A 12,695-nucleotide genomic window follows, 5' to 3' on the forward strand; every position below is an offset into this window, starting at 1 on the left:
GGGTCTATGGGACAAGAGGCATTTAGGCAGGTGAGTGCAGGAGCAGGGTGCAGAAGGGTTTCTGTTCTGAATTCTTAAACTGGAAGAGGGTGGCTCCCCAGTGACTCTTTCGTGATGCTGGGGGGGCATCTGTTGTCTCAGGATAGTCTGTAAAGGTTGGTGCTGTAGGCACAGGTCACAGTGGCCAAGAAAATCAATCAGGAAATGAGAGGCAGACTGGAGGCCCAGCTCCCTGAAGCTGGGGAGGTTTGGATTGCGCCAACTGACTTCTCCATTGGCAGCCCACAGTCTTTTCTCCCCATCATGTCTGGTAAGTGTGGCAACACGAAGGCCTTGCAGCACCAGGCAGGGGTGTTTCAAGCACTGGCATCCGTGGTGTGGTTTTTTCTTTGTTTTTTTTTTTTTTTTGAGACAGCCTCAGTTGGGAATTTCCATTAGTTTTGCCAGGGGTGCTTGGAGCCCTGGGAGGTGTTAGCACTGAGCCCAGAACTGTCTGTTGGCCTCAAACTTGCTATGTAGCCTTGAACTCCTGAGCCTCCTACTTCCAGCTCCTTAGTGCTGGAATTGCTGGTGTTGGACACCATGTCCTGCTCCTCTGGGTGGAGTTTAAAGGAGAGAAACCAGGAACTTCAGCTCCTGGAGGTGGAGGTGATATTCATGACTCTGGTCACAGCCAGTAATCCATGGCTCTGGCATCATAACCCCCTGCCTTCAGCCACCCCAAGTTCCTTATAGGGATGAGAAAGTGATTCTTGGTCTTAGGTCCCCCCTCCCCATCCTTCCTGCACTTCCTGTCATGAGTGGGTGAGCCTGTGTGTGTGTGTGTGTGTGTGTGTGTGTGTGTGTATGTGTGTATGTATGTTATCCCCAGTACAGCAGTCTCAGGAGTCAGAACTAGGACCCCTGTCCCTTCAAGAGCACCTCATTAGTACTTCAGATAGTTCAGACAGCTTCTGGGGTTCTCCACAGTTTTTGTTCTTGTCCCTAAGACTTCTGTTCCTTTAGTAGGGAAAGAGGATAAGCTGCTGTGGAAATCCCCTGGGAATTCTAATGTAAACAGATTTGAGGAGGTGGAAACCTAAGGAAGGAGGTGCTGACCATTTCTTATGACTTTCCAATCACAGATGGTTTGAAAAGCAGGCCGGAACCTTTGGATACTAAAATCCTCAGCCTTCAGTGTCAGGGGGAAGGCTCTAGAGATTTCCATTAGATTGGTAGGAGTGCAGGAACCTTCAGAGTTGGTACCCAGCAGACAGCTGTGTCTGCTTTGGGACACTGAACCTTCTGTTGGAGGGAAGGCAGGAAAGGAAGGTGGAACTTGGGGCCTGCCTTGCCCTGAGCACCCCCACTGGACCTGGGCCTCTCCTCTCTGGCAGCCCCTTCGTCTGCCTTGTTGCTCAGGAAATCACCGTGTGATTACAGTTGTATGAAGAGGCAGGCTCTAAGAGTCAGAAGGTGGGGTTCGTGGCTCAGTCCTGCCACACTTAGTTTTTTGGTCTGGGGAACCTTGGATTCCAAGTATGTCAAGTGGACCCATCTTAGAGATCCCAGCTTTGGCATTTGAAGGATAATGGGAGTGGGGTCTTGTCCTTGGCTCAGATGGATCAACTGTTGTGCATTCCTGGCTGTTTCCATCCCCATTTCCTGGCATCTGTGGTTTCTTCCCATGGTGGTCCTCTTCCCTCTGCCCTACCGGATGCCCAAAGGACTCTTGCAAGACTTATTTCTCATCAGTAGTAGGAGGCTGGAGGAACTTCAGTACTCCTCAGCCACAGCAACAGTCACCTCTAACCCCCCTCCCCACCTCTCTGGGGCATCTGCCCACTGGGTAGGTCATCTAGTCTGACCATCTGGGCTTTTTCCTCAATGGACCTAGGACCTAGTCCTTGTGGACTCTTAATAGGCACAGGAATCTGGTGTCCAGCTCTCCCTAACTGTGCTGATGGCTTCATGTGCTCCACCTGCTATTTTTGGCTGTGGCAGCACTGACAGGGGAAACTGGGAAAGTTCACACCCTGACCACTTGCTTGTTCTGTTTCCTAGGAAGGGCAGGCATGATGACCAGCTCCCCATTCCTGGAGCTATGGCCATCTAAGGCTGTGTCCATCCGTGAGCGTCTGGGCCTTGGGGACAAACCCAATGACTCCTACTGCTACAACTCGGCCAAAAACAGTACTGTGCTCCAGGGGGTCACCTTCGGAGGGATCCCTACCGTCCTGCTCATAGATGTCAGCTTCTTCCTGGTAAGAACCCCTCTCAGGTTATGTGTTTAACCCCTTGCTCCCCAGGACCCTCTAGGAATCTCAAGGGAGGAGGCAAACACATATACCTGTGTGTGCTGTGTGACCTGGGCACGTAATAGATCTTGGTTTCTGGGTTCTGGAGTTCCGTCCATAGAGGATTTGGAAATTGAGTAAAGCCTTGCATGTCAATGTGATTATGATCCAGGTTGCAGAGCCACTAGTCTGTCCTGTCTTGTCTTCCTGGGATGTAAATGGAGGGTGTGGACCGGGGTTAGAGCAGGTGCACCTTCTACTGTATGAGTGTCATTTCATTTGACCTTGGGATGCTTGGGGCTTTAGAGAACCAGAAGCAGATTCTCAGAGCTGACCGTAAAGCTTTCTTTAATGCTAACCATCTACCCACAGAGATTCCTCCAGCTTGAAATTTGTCATTGTTGTATTATCTTCTTTGCAGTGACTCACAATAATCGAGGTGGCCTTTTTGTTTTGTTTTTTGCTCTAGGGATGGAGCCCAGGACCTTGTGCACCCTACCACTAAGCCACACTCTAGTCTGACTAGTTGGGATTTATTGGGATTAGCAGGCATTGTCTTTTCACAGACACCCACAGAATAGTGACTCCCTCGATACCAGCTCTTATATAGCAGAAACTTAGGGTAGATGGGAGGATGGACTTCAAATCCTTGGACTGCCTGGGGCTGGGGACTAGGTAGAGTGGGGAAGCTGGGAGGGGAGTTAGGGTCATCAGAGGACCACAGTCCCTGAGAAATAGGAGGGGAGGGTCCCATACCCAAATCTGCTGACCCTAAACTTAACCACGGGAGGGCATCTCTTCCTAATTTTGGTTCCTATGATTAAGGTCTACATTGCTGCTCTTGAAACTGGCTATATTATTGCTCATCAGAGGCTGATACTGGAATCTACCTTACCACCTTGGCTTTCAGAAAAAAGGGCTTTCCAAGTACTAAGTAGGGATTCTCAGCACAGACCAATTTGCAGAGGGAGAACACTGTAACCCATGCCTGTGGGCTTGCCCAAGAGGGAGGAGCAAGTAGGGATGTGACAGTGTACTGGAATAGCTTGTGAGATCAGTGTATGTATGGGGCAATATCTGGAACTTCTAGGTAGGGAGAGAGACTAGGGTAATGGGTCTGGAGCGGAGGACCAAGTCGGGCCCCAAGTGGTCTGGGTGACCACTCAGAAAGAGAGTCACTCTCATTTAGATTGTACTGGTGGGGGTAGATCTTTTTTCCTGAGGGACTGGGTCTTATGTGTTGCTGAAACTCATCTCTGGACCCCTGGCCTCAAGCAATCCTCCTGCCACAGCTACCCAAATAGGTGGGATGAGAGACTTACAAAACCATGATGGATTTTTATGAGGGTGGATTGTCATCAATGTTATTATTATTTACCCTGGATATTGAGCCCAGGGTTTCAGATGTATTAAGCATACTTTCTGCCATTCCAACTCCACCCACAACAAGCCCCTGTAGATTTTAATTGCAGGAACTTATGGGGACAACTGGGAGGCATGTAAGAACCAGAGGGGCCTGGAAGACCTGGGTGTGGGGACACCAAGGCAATGCAGCACAGGGAACAGAGGGCCCCGCATGCTGAGGGGCCTGTGTTTATCCTACAGTTTGACTCACCTACCTTTGAAAACATATCACCTACTTCCTGACCCACCTTAAGAAAATCCCACAGAAACTCAAGGCCTGTGGATTTCCCTAAAGGAAACTGCACCCATCTTTAAAACCCAGTTCTGGGCTGTGGGGTGGCTCAGCAGTAGAATGCTTGCTTAGTGTGTTCAAGGTGCTGAGTACCTTGAATACATATATAAATAATAAATACATATATAAATAAATCCACAAATAAATCCACAGTTTCTGACCAGAGCGGGCAAGCCTGCTGTTGAGATGCTTCCCTTCCACTCCCTGAGTCTTAAAAATTTTTTTTTAATTAATTTTTTTGTGTGTGTGTATGAATGTTTTGCTTGTATGTATGTAAGTACAACCATGTCATACAGTGCCCATGGAGGTCAGAAGAGGTGTCAGATCCCTTAGAACTGGAGTTATAGATGAATGTTAGCCTCCATGTGGGTATTGGAAACTGAACCCAGGTCCTCTGCAAAAGTAGCCAGTGCTCTTAACCATTGAGCCATCTCTCCAGGTCCTTCCCTTCCCTGAGTCTTGAAGGGAGGGAGCATGTCTAAGTTGGAAAGAGAGGTAAAGAGCTACTAAAGAGTTGGCCAGGTAGAGGTGAAGGGTGTGAGGAAGCAGACATCTAGAGCTAATTCCTGAGAGGGGCCTCAATCTCCCCCTGGGGCTGCTGGTAGCACATAGCTGTGTTCATCTGTTCCAGCTCTCTGAGCCTGAACCAGCCCAGAGTGCCAGGGCCCTGAGTGTTCACTTCATACACTTTCTGTGTGGGGTCCGCAAGCTTGACTTTAGGGGAAACAAACTTGAAGAAACTGACCATGTCTGGGCCTTGGTACTGAAACTGAAACTGAAAATCTAAAGCCAGGTATAAGGCTGGTGAGATGGCTCATCAGATAAAGGTACCTGCTGCCAAGCCTGATGACCTAAGCTCAATTCCTGGACTCCACATGGTAGAAGGAGAGAACCAATTCTTGAATGTTACCCTGTGATTTGCACACCTGTGCTGTGGCACATGTATGTCAACACACACACACACACACACACACACACACACACACACACAAATAAAAATGTAATTTAAAAAACCCAATAAAACATCTGGGTATGGTGAGCTCGCCTTTAATCCCAGCACTGGGGAGGCAGAGGCAGGTGGAGGATCTCTGTGAGATAGAGGCCATCCTGGTCTACATAGTGAGTTCCAGGCCAGCTGGGGCTACTGGGGAGACCTTGTCTTAAAAAGACCAAACAACAACAACAACAAAACCAGGTATATACCTGTAGTACCAGATAGTAGTCCTGTCTATCAGGAGACTGAGGCTGGAGGATCACTTGAATTCGGGAGTTCACAACTAGCCTGGGAAATTTAGTGAGACCTTGTCCCTAAAAACAAGAGTTTCTGTATAAAGTGAAGAAGGGAGTGAATTTCCAAGCTCTGTGAGGCTAGACCTTACCTTCCTACGTGGGGTCTGCAGTGGGTCAGGCTGATGTGATTGGCTAGGAAGATTCCAGCCAAACGTGTGGGAGTGTGACAACCTTGGTGATGTGGGCACAGGTGATGGGAGCTGGTGAAGGAGAAAAGCAAAGTCTCAGGCAATGGGGCCCGAATGATGGCTCAGTGGTTAAGAACACTTGCTGCTTCAGAGGATCTGGGTTTCCTTCCCAGCACCCACATAGCAGCGCACAACTGTCTATAACTCTGGTTCCAGGGAATCTGATGCCATCTTATGCCTCTGAGGGTACCAGGCATGCATGTGATACACATACATACAAAGTATTCATATGGGAAATAAAAATAAATCTTAAGAAAAAGGCCAGGCCACTGAGCTATGTGGCCTTTCTGGGCCTGGCTGGATTCTTCTAACATATCCAGTCTGATTGACCCTATAGCCCAGCCAATATACTTTTAACTTGGTTTCTTTTCTACTTTCAGTTTTTAATCTTGGTGTTTTCTATCATAAGAAGAAGATTCTGGGATTATGGCCGAATTGCCTTGGTGTCAGAAGCAGGCAGGTAAAAAATAATTTTTACCTAGAGTATGTCTGTGCATCTAAGTGTGAGTGTATATGTATAAAATGCATACATATATATGTATGCTTACATATGTGTACATGTGTATTTGTGTATGCATATATGTATAAATGTGCATGTATGTGTGCCATTGGAATGGGCTGGAGCCAGGACTGTGCCTGAAGCTGTGCCCTTCTCTGTACTGGTCACCGCAGATGCACGTGAGGTCTTACTGCTTGGACGTATACTCTGTCCTAGGGCTCTGGTTTCAGGCTGTGGAGGACCTTCATTGCTTTTAGAGTTTTTGCCACCAGCTGAGGAAGGTGCCATTTTTTTTCTCACCTTGGTCACCTCTGAGTTACATCTTTGGTCACATCTTTGAAGTTCATCAACCTGGGCTGTTGCTGGCTGAGGTGGGTTAAGAAGGGAGGCAGCCGTGGAAGCTTCCTACTTTCCTTCCTGGTCAGGTCTGGCTTTGGACAGCCTATTAAAAAAAACACAGGCTCCCTGGCCAGACCGCAGGCCCTTCCAGCTCCACCCTGGGTGGGGACAGTGCTGTGTACTTCAGCTAAGGTGGAGATGAATTCTAGAACCAGACTTTCCTGCTCTAGCTGGCTGTTACACACCTCTGGAACTTGTGTCAGATGTGGCAGCCTGAATAGGAGAATAGGAGAATAGGTGAAGTCAGGGCCCCCACTGCCCACCCTCCCACAGCCTCCCCTGGGTTCTGAGGCAGGACCACCATGCTCAGGCCCCTGTTGACTGGGACTGTTGGATGGTGGATCTTCTGGGGCAGAGGTGGCAACTTTCCAAGTGTACCTTCCTTCCCCATGTCAGCACTACAGCATTTTCAGAAGCTGAAGTGATGCCCTTGGGCCACTGGAATTGACCCTGGGGTAGGAGGGTATTGGGACAGGACATCTGATATCTTCACATTATAGTCAGTCTGGGGAGGGGCTGAGCTATGTACTACAGAGTGTGAGTGGAGGAGGCCCTACCACCTGCCTGCTGTGTGGCCTTGGTCAAGTCTCTAGAGTGATTAGACTCGGTCTCTTGTCCTCTCTTCTTCACAGTGACTGAGGAACACATGACACGGTGTCTGTGTCAGTTGTGAAAGTTTGCAGTAGTGTTCATGCTATTAGAAGTGGGATGGTGCAGTCAAAGTAGGGGACAGGCAAGGGTTCACATGTAAACACCTCCGATTCATAGTGCCCAGGGCATTTTATAGGGGACTCAGAAGAAAGGACTTGATCAAGATGCCAAATATAGGTTGGGGTGATGGCTCAGTGCTTGCTGTGCATGCATGAGGATGTGAGTTCTATCCCCAGCACCCATATTAAAAAGCCTGGCAAGGTTGTGCCTATCAGTAATCCTGGTTCTAGGGAGGCAGAGGCAGGAGGGCCCCTGGGTCTCACTGGTTGGCCAGTCTGTTTCATATGGTCTGGGAGAATGATCTGTGATAGCTGTACTTTTGGTTTTGAATTAACAAGTTTTTTACGTATATAGCAATCAAAAATAAAAGAATAGCAAGTAGCAGATAGATAGATGCAGCAGATGTCTAGCCAAACACCATCAAATGAAGCTCTTAAATGGCCAGCAGAGACAGCTGGAGTACTCTGATTGAGGAGGTACAACGGTAACAAAGGCAGCACCATCAAATAAGGGGCTTACAAATATTTGGGAGAAATCGACTGGGGAAGTTGAGACAGTCAGCTGGAGTTCTTGACTGAGCTTTCTCTCCACGGATGAGCTTCCCATGGCTGAACTTCTGGCTAACCATTCCCACTACAGACATTTTTATACCAGGATAAACAATAATAACTTCTGTTGGAAATGGTTCACCTGCCAACTGTTCTCAAGGACACAATGTTTTTGCTCTTGGGCTGTTTTGCTGTTCTCTTCCCTTCCTGTCACAGAACTGGGGACAGCCCATCTCCAGACAATAGATGATGAAGGACACTTTGAGATAAACATGTTTGAGTCTGAAATGCGGCATTTGGTAGGGTTGGCAACCCCACTTCCAGATCCAGCTTCTCAGTGAACTTAAACAGCACATGAGAATTTACCAATGTAACGTGTATTATTCAACCTAGCCAAGTTATTGAGCTCTAGGTTTAGTGAGAGACTCTTGTCTCAAAAACGATGACAAAGGATGACTGAGGAAGATGCTATGTGCTGACTTCTGGCCTCCACATATGAGAGCACCCATGTGCAAGCATACTCGCATCATTCTGTATACACATGAACATACACAAAAGGCCTCGATATTTAATAGAACAGTTCATCTACTCTGAGATGTACATTTTAGCATTTTCTGATCTTTGGAATTAGGATGCATCTTTTCTTTTCCTTTTTTATTTTTTAAAGACAAAGTCTCTGCTGGGTGGCAGAGACAGGTGGATCTCTGTGAGCTCAAGGCCAACCTGGTCTACATAGTGAGTTCCAGGCCAGCTGGGGCTACAGGGAGAGCCTGTTTCAAAAAGACAAAAAAAAAAAAAAAAAAAAAAAAATCTCCCGGGGCTGGAGAGATGGCTCAGTGGTTAAGAGCACTGGCTGCTCCTGTAGAGGACCCAGGTTCGATTCCCAGAAGACAACTGTCCATAATTCCAGTTCCAGGGGATCTGATGCCTTCTTCTGACTTCCATGGGTGACACAGGTGCACTTACACATATGCAAGCAATATACTCAGACACATAAAATAAAAATAATGAATAAATTTGTTTTTGGTCTTTGAGATAGGGTCTCCCTGTAGCCCCAGTGGGCCTGGCACATGCTATATAAACCAGGCTGGTCTCGATCTCACAAAGATTTGCCTGCTTCTGCCACCCGAGTGCTGGGACTAAAGGAGTATGCTACCACATCCGGCCGAATAAAGTATTTTTTTTAAAAAGACTGGAAAAAAAAGACAAAGTCTCCCAAGTTGGCCTTCTTTGAGCTTGGGCTGCTTCTGCTTCAGTCTTGCAGTGAATTCTGAGACTACAGATGTGCACCCACCGTGTCTAGCATGAGATTATTATCAATGGTGCTTATAGTTTAATTGGAAGCATTGTTTCTTTCTTAGTGGTTCATTAACATAATTATGCACCCGACAACCACTGGTATCTTAGATAGAATACAGTGTGTGTGTGTGTGTGTGTGTGTGTGTGTGTGTGTGTGTGGTATGTTAATGTGGACCTAGTTCAGTGATGAGGCCTTGCAAGTATTCTTACTTTTCCTTACTGCTTCCTGGGTTGGGAGTAGGTAACTTGTGCACCTGCTTCCTTCTGTTCCTATGGCCACTCTTTCTCAGGCTGTTTCTCTGGAATGGACCCCCAATTACCTGCCATTCTGGTCACCATGGGAGAATAAAATCTAGCATTCCAAATTTATTCGATATGTTAGGAACTACATTATAGACAAGCCACACTTTGAAGTCTCTTTAGGTAGATCAGTTGTAGTGCTGAGGTTGGAGGGTGTACACACAGGGGTGGTCCCTTGATGCCCTGGCCCTGTGCTATTCATCCCATACAACAAATGCCTCCATGTGTGCATGCTGTGGGCATTGCCTCCATCTTTTTTTTTTTTTTTTTTTTTTGGAGCAGTTTATATTGCCCCAGCTATTGAGAATAGACAGCTTTGATCCTGAACTCTAAGATTAAGCAGAAAATACCAGACATGTATTTGTTTTTAACCTTCTTTATTTTTAGAATTATTCATCTTTTTTTTTTTCCTTTTGTGTCTCTAGTGAGGCCAGATTCCAGAGACTGTCATCGACTTCTTCCTCAGGTCAACAAGACTTTGAAAATGAGCTGGTTGGTATCCAAGGGATGATTGTTACTTTAGTCTGAGGGGCAGTGGATAGAGATAGGCAGTAATGATTGATGGGTGTCTTCATTTACTCTGGATTCAGTGACTCACATAGCACTGTGGTCCTTGAGTGACCAGCCCTGGGGAAAGCTCCCCTCCACTTGAACAGAAACACATGGATTTGGAGATGGCAGTCAATGATCCCATACTGCGAGACTTGATTAACCTTGTAGGTAGAAGGGGCTGTGGATTCCCCAGGCTTTACCAGCACTTGTCTCTAACACCCATGCCTTACTTGTCTCTTACTCTTCTGGGTTTTGTGTAATAGTTAATTATTGACTTGTCTGCTAGATTTTGAGCCATACCTGGGCAGGAACTTTGCCTCAATGAGCCCTGTTCCCCAGCTCCAGATATCTAGTAGCTACTTAGTCATTGTTGAACCAAGGATGAACAAATATTTGTCTTTCCCAGCTAGGTAACAGCCCAGCTTTATGGAGTGTTAAATTTAAACGACATGAATGATCACAGAACCTACACATAGTCCTTTCCCTCTCTAAGTCCTGCTCTGGGGCACCATCTAGTTGTTAGACTTGTTCCCTGTCTTTTTTCTCGTCTCTTCTTTGGCCATTTGGAAATAATTACACAGGAGTCCACATCACTTTTCCCAACTCTTAGTTCTTTTCTGATTGAACCTAGGGCCTTGCATATGTTATGTAAATGCTCTACCACGGAGCTACATCCTCAGTTCTCTTTTCCCAGCTCTTGATCAAAGTGTTGTGATTTGACCCTAGAGCTTGTGTAATGTCAAAACTTGAGACGTTTCAGCGAGTCTTCCAGGCATCTAGATGGGGTTGCATCTTGCAAAGGATGAAAACATGCAGACTTTGCCGTGTTTGGGATAAGGGGTAACTTGTTGACTATGGGGAAAATTGTTTTATATAGCAAGAAGTGGAATGGTTATTTAATTTCAAAGATGATGATTGCGTCTGCCTCCGAAGGTCACAGGCGTTGGATGCTAATGCCTGTTCTCTGTCTCCAGGGATGCTGCCCTTGGCTGACTGCCATCTTCCATCTTCAGTGAGTAAACTAGGGGTGGCTGCTGGGGCAGGTGGATTTGTTTGGGTGTTTGGCCAATCAGGAGGAAGTAGCTGAGACGTTTGATCCTGAGGTGACATTTGAGATATTCTTCAGTTCAGGTCCCAAGCAGTATGAAGGGATTGGAACAAAAGTGGCTGGGAGGCTCCTAGAGTCCGGGCATGGGAAAGAAGGAGGCCTTTAGGATACTTTTGGGGTACACATTCATGCAAGGGCTCAGGGCTATTCCTATTACAGTTGGATCCCAAAGGTTCTTGATGGTAGTGATAAGCTTTATTTCAAGGAAATTTCAAATTATTCTAAAACAAGCCATACCGTTTCCTGTTTCCTCCTGCTCCATGTCAGAGTTCACTGGCTTCACCACATGACTACCTCTTGCTGGTCCTCTCTGGCACAGCTCCCACCAACCTCCACCATTTACAACTTGAGCGTTCACATATTAGTTCATATGAATTGGCCAAGCCTCTTCCACCACCTTTTTTTAGTTGGGTAGATTCTGTCTTTCATCAGTTTTTAAAAAAAATATTTTATTTATTATTTTTATTTTACATGCATGAATATATTGTCTGTATGTATGTACATGCACCCATGTCATGCAGTGCCCTCGGAGGTCAGAAGAGGACATCAGACCCCTTGGAACTGGAGTTATGGATGGTTTTGGCTGCCATGTGGGTGCTGGGACTCAAACCCAGGTCCCCTGCAAGAGCAGCCAGTGCTCTTAACTGCTGAGCCATCTCTCTAGCTCCCTCTTTAATCCATTTTAAAACACCCTCTTCTTCCATATTTCAACTTCTCTGAAATGGGGTATACTCTGTAGTTTTAGCCAATGGTAGCTTAGCTGGCAGTACATTTGTAGTATGACATGTAATGACATGCATCTGACAATGATGGCTTTGTAGACTTTGTGGCATACAGCAGCAGGTGACAGAGCCAAGATATCTGCAGTCCCTGAGGCCTGCCTTCTTCCAGTGCAGGAGAGGTGACTGACCGGGTCTTTATGACCAGGCACCTCTTTTGAAATTTCTCTCCAAAGATCCAAATTTTGAATACAAGGAAAAAAGAGAACTTTGAACCAAATGAGATGAATATAAGGATATGGGATTGAACACAGGGCTTTACCCAATGGGAAGTGCTCTACCTCTGAACTCTATCCCCAGCTCTTAGCTGCACAAATTTTATTTCTCCACTTCTCATTCATTCCAATGCACATAAACCTGCCTCATAAATTCTGTCTCTATCTAGTTAGTCTTAAATATTAAGTGGAATAATTCCTACCTAAAGAAAGAAAAAGCTTTAATCAGTTTATGTGACATAAAAGAAAAAGGCATCACAGAATTGATGAGATACACTAGTTTGGGGATATTGAGTAAGTTTCTTTCTCAGGGCCTCAAATTTTCCAACTGAATTTGAGTTGGACTTTGGAGGGAGTTGTACCTGAAGTTGATGGCATTAAACAGAGTCACAGGGAGAAGACAGTCAACTATCTTGAAGTAGGAGTGGGTGCAGGTGTGTTACTTAGAAGCGAAAAGGTGCTCATCACAAAGCTCATTCTGGAATATGCAGCCAGCAGGCATGGTGCTCACTAGCATATCTGTGAATATCTTCAGAAGTTTGATGCAGTCCTAAGTGCTTCATGCTCACTGTATCCTTGAGCTGTGCTGAGTGGATGAGGTGGGAAATGGGCAGTTCCTCTGAGTCCATTCGAAGGTGGCTGAGCTGAGTCTGTGGTGGCATGCCTGATGCAGAGCCCACACTGGGCCATGCAGACCTACCTTGTTATGCTTCTGAGCTGGCTTCCCCAGAGTTTGCCATACGGAATTTTCCTGGGCTCTGGAGCAGGGGCCTTGAAATCCCTCCCTGTATGTAGAATGGGAAAGAATGGGTAGAACACCTGACTGTCTTCCCTC

At 46.5% G+C, this 12,695-nt stretch overlaps 1 protein-coding gene across 8 annotated transcripts in view; it reads left to right on the forward strand.

The window, feature by feature from the left end:
* Tmem63a (transmembrane protein 63A) overlaps nucleotides 1-12,695 on the forward strand; it is a 36,901-nt gene that overhangs the window by 2,155 nt on the left and 22,051 nt on the right. For 7 of the 8 annotated variants that reach the window (XR_003847655.1, XM_008822385.3, XM_008822391.3 and 4 more), the window contains exons 2-5: nucleotides 2,044-2,243; nucleotides 5,831-5,910; nucleotides 9,632-9,698; nucleotides 10,733-10,770. Coding sequence is in view for 7 of the 8 variants with exons in the window: in XM_008822385.3 (XP_008820607.1) it covers nucleotides 2,044-2,243; nucleotides 5,831-5,910; nucleotides 9,632-9,698; nucleotides 10,733-10,770 (385 nt within the window). In the remaining variant the exon portion in view is untranslated. Of the gene's footprint in view, nucleotides 1-281; nucleotides 311-2,043; nucleotides 2,244-5,830; nucleotides 5,911-9,631; nucleotides 9,699-10,732; nucleotides 10,771-12,695 lie in introns of all 8 variants that reach the window. The other variant, XM_008822386.3, reaches the window with a different exon arrangement.

Source organism: Nannospalax galili, unplaced genomic scaffold (genome assembly GCF_000622305.1).
Source record: "Nannospalax galili isolate Female #2095 unplaced genomic scaffold, S.galili_v1.0 scaffold1508, whole genome shotgun sequence".
Lineage (NCBI taxonomy): Eukaryota > Metazoa > Chordata > Mammalia > Rodentia > Spalacidae > Nannospalax > Nannospalax galili.